Raw genomic sequence first — 3,721 nt, forward strand, 5'->3', positions numbered from 1 at the left:
AGTGTACTTGGTCGATCTGCCTGTTCTGCTCCCCACTCTGTCTCTGGTGAATCCTCTCACCCTCCACATCTCTGGCCTGTACCCCAGTTCTGTATCATAAATTTGAATCTCACTTCTCCCAATCTCTACTTGTTAAGGCCAGTCACTTCTGACTTCAGAGGCTGTCTCCTACCCCATAATATGAGAATAATGAAGCCTACCTCGCGGGGTTGGTGTAGGGAATACGAAAGGAAAAGGTCCTCTCTACCCCGCTGTCTGTGCTGTCCCTTTTGTCTCCTTCCCGCCTCTGCAATGGAATGGAAGGAGACATCGTTCTTGGTCAAAAGTTACTGTAGCCTTTATTGTCTTTACCCAAAAAAACTGCCAGAGCCCCAAGAAGAGGTACATGGCAAGGAAAATACACACGCCCCTATCGCTCTCAAACACCTGCTTTCTGAACTCTACCATACTTGTGAAGCATTCCCTGGAACTGCCGACCCGGGGCCCGACTCGCGACCGCCCGGCACTGGGGTCCCCCGACTGAAGGCGCCCGCCGGGTCGCTCTCCCGCCACGGGGGCGGTGGCGTGGGTCTCAGCGGGGCGTGGCGGCGGGCGGAGCCGAGGCGTGGCGGCCTAGAGGGCTCGCGCGGGCTCCGCCTTAGCGATCAACGGGTGGGAACCGCCGCAGAGAGTGCGCGGGAGCCGTTGTTTTTTGTCTCTCTCTCCGCTTCTGTCCTGTCATCAGCATGGCCCGTGAGTGTGCCGAGGGGTTGGGGGCACCGGTGAGGACCCTTACCGCACATCTTAGCACCGAGGCGCGGCTGGAGGGAAGGCAGAGGTTGGCTAACGAGTCCCCTCAGGTCTGGCCGAGCGGAAGCAAGGCTTTTAAAAATCAGTGGAGGTTGGCTCCAGTCGGGTCCGAAAGGTGTCAGATACCTGCCTCTCCGGTGCGAGTTTCCACACTAAAGAGCATCTTCCGTGGAGGTGAACAAAAACCAGCCCTCGGAGAGGTCTTAGTTTGAAGGTGCTTAATAACTGGTACCTGAAGTCGCGAGGCCTAATGATGGCAGGGGGTCCGACTGTCTCCTCCTTAGTTCTTTTGTTTGGCTCTTGCAGGTAATCTTTCACACGGATCTGCATTTGCTCCCTTACAGTGGAACTGTGTGAGGTGTGAGCGCGGTGGATTTTTCTCCACCCACTTCTCTCAAAAGCCAGTACTTATTTTGGAATACTGGCTCACACAGACGATCGGAATGTCTGTTTTAAGAGATCTGGTGTTTATGGCCTGTGAACACCTTGGCTGGTATGCTAATACTCTTAAGACCTTGAGTCATTACCTTTAAGCTTCCAACCCGGTCAGATCTGTAATGCCATTCAGTGCTGCACTCTGCTGCTGACTTAACTTTAAAAAGCAAACTTCACAAGCATTTAAATAAGAGCCATGGCATGAAATTACTGATATTTTTAGAGATGTTCTGTTTCTCTTTGCAGGTGGAAATCAACGAGAACTTGCTCGTCAGAAAAACATGAAGAAATCCCAGGAAATAAGCAAGGGAAAAAGAAAAGAAGACAGTCTGACTACCTCTCAGAGAAAACAAAGGTGAATGATACTAAAGGAATTCTCAGTTCACTGAAGTTTTCATTTTGGAGAATCAAAAGCATTTTTCAATTTCTTAGTAGAACTGGGTCTAAGGATGGCAGTTGAGTAATTGCTGTGCGCAATAAAACAGCCTTGATTTTGAAATTGAGTAAGACTTGATTTTTATGTAGTTGGAGAGAAATTATTTAATTCTAAGTCTTTAAATTTTTTTAATCTGAAACATGGGGATAATAACATAGAGTTGTGGACCTCAGAGGTTAATCCATAGCCAAAGAAACGTTTCCCTAGGTATTGAAAATTATTGGTACTGAATAAATAGCCATTTCATATTCATTTTTAAAACACGGGTCTCATGGACCATCTAGCCCAGGTACACTAGTTGCAGTTCACAGTTAATATGGCATTTGGAAATTTATTTGGTATTTATTTTCTGACTTAGAAGAATCTAATTTGTTTGCTAACAATTAGGTCCTAGTCCTTGGTACCTAGTCCTAGGTACTTGGTACTTGGTAAGGAAATCTAGAGGCTTACAGTCCTCCTCTTTCAGGGAAAAAAAATTTAGAAAAAAATTAATTTTGTTGACAATCAAAAATAATTGTCATTATTTCTATATGTAGCCAACGTCAGGTACCCCCCTCCACATACACACACACACATTAACATATATGTTCCTAAGATCAGCACTGAGACATATTGCTTTTCAGTTATTTACCCAAAGTCATGGTAAAAATGGAGATGGTATTCAGTTTAGACTTCCCTAAGAGTCTTTCCATTTTCTGTCTTCCCATGCTGTGTCCATCCACTGAAATGGAAAAACCAGAATGTTTATATCTTCTTTTAAATTATTTTCTAATATACTGAATGATTTATTTATAGAAACAAATGAGAAGTTAAAATCAGTTTTTCTTTAACAATTCACAGCCTTTTCCCCCCTTATAGGGACTCTGAGATCATGCAAAAAAAGCAGAAGGCAGCTAATGAGAAGAAGTGTATGCAAACGAGAGAACAATGATGACAAATGAGAGAACAATGATGACGGGCCATTTGGAAAACCTGGGTACTACTGCCAGCTTGGCGTATAATAAGCTCTATGATCAAGATTTTGTAGAGTGAACAGTCATCCACATGTGATACCTTATCCTTATAAAACTATTTTAAGCTTCACCTCTTAGCTTGAGTTAGTATAATGTTTCAGAACCACCTTCAAAGAATAAAACACCAACCATGCATCTCACATATCGGTGAACATTATTTTTTTTAATTAACAGTGAACATTTTTATAAATCATTACAGAATGTAATCAGATAAGAGAATCTTATATAAATCTGGAACCTGTAATAAACTTTGTTAAGTAGCTCTTTAAATCCCATTTTGTTGTCTAATGGAATATAAGATCCATTTATCTAATCTTGCTTTTAATCAACTGCTTGCTTAAAGAATATACAATAATACAAACACATGGAATAACATAAACAAACATAAACATAAACAAAATGAATTCTCAACAGTTCTACTAACAACATAAAAACTTTTCAGAATAAGTGCCTTTTCTTTTTTTAAAGATTTATTTATTTACACATACAGAACTGGGGTACAGGCCAGATGTGCAAGGCAAGTAAAAGGATTCATTAGAGACAGAGTGGGGAGCAGAACAGGCAGATCCAGAGTACACTGCTGAGGGGAGCAGTGGGCGTGTCAGGAGAGGTCCATGTGGGTCACCTCTGGTGCAGGAGAGGATCAAACTCATGCGGAAGTAGTGCTGTGCTTTAACCCACTGCACCACCAGGGAGGGTCAGTGCCTTTTCTTTTAGTGGACTGTTTTTAAAGCAGTTTCAATTCACAACAAAATTTCTCATACACTCTTGCCCGCTACATAGATCGCCTTTCCCATTATGAGCATCCCCCACCAGTCATACTTTTGTTACAACTGATGAACATCTGGCACATTTATTATCACTCAAAGTATATAGTTTACTTTAGGTTTCACTTTGTGTTCTAACAATTCCATTTTCATAGTCTGTTCTGAGCTTCAGAATTTTGTGATTTAATGGTTACAAGTTTGGAACTACACTAATGTAGAGAAACTAAGTTTTGAGACCTTGGTCTATTCCAAAGTAAATATGCATAATTATGGAAAAGAAT

General features: G+C 42.2%; 1 protein-coding gene across 1 annotated transcript; it reads left to right on the forward strand.

The window, feature by feature from the left end:
- The first annotated feature begins 645 nt into the window (after nucleotides 1-645).
- On the forward strand, nucleotides 646-2,933 carry LOC101630805 (small EDRK-rich factor 1). The gene is made up of 3 exons (XM_012721797.1): nucleotides 646-732; nucleotides 1,471-1,579; nucleotides 2,519-2,933. Exons 1-3 carry the CDS (start codon nucleotides 726-728, stop codon nucleotides 2,589-2,591), a joined length of 189 nt encoding a protein of 62 aa, XP_012577251.1. The 5' UTR covers nucleotides 646-725; the 3' UTR covers nucleotides 2,592-2,933.
- Nucleotides 2,934-3,721: the final 788 nt, after the last annotated feature.

The sequence above is a fragment of the Condylura cristata genome, unplaced genomic scaffold (genome assembly GCF_000260355.1).
Source record: "Condylura cristata isolate star-nosed mole 26May11 unplaced genomic scaffold, ConCri1.0 scaffold00007, whole genome shotgun sequence".
Classification (NCBI taxonomy): Eukaryota; Metazoa; Chordata; class Mammalia; order Eulipotyphla; family Talpidae; genus Condylura; species Condylura cristata.

Bases quoted from the DNA above. Each gene is read 5' to 3' on its own strand.
- LOC101630805 (XM_012721797.1), top strand. The intron at 1,580-2,518 runs GTGAATGATACT...CCCCCCTTATAG, and splicing joins ACCTCTCAGAGAAAACAAAG to GGACTCTGAGATCATGCAAA.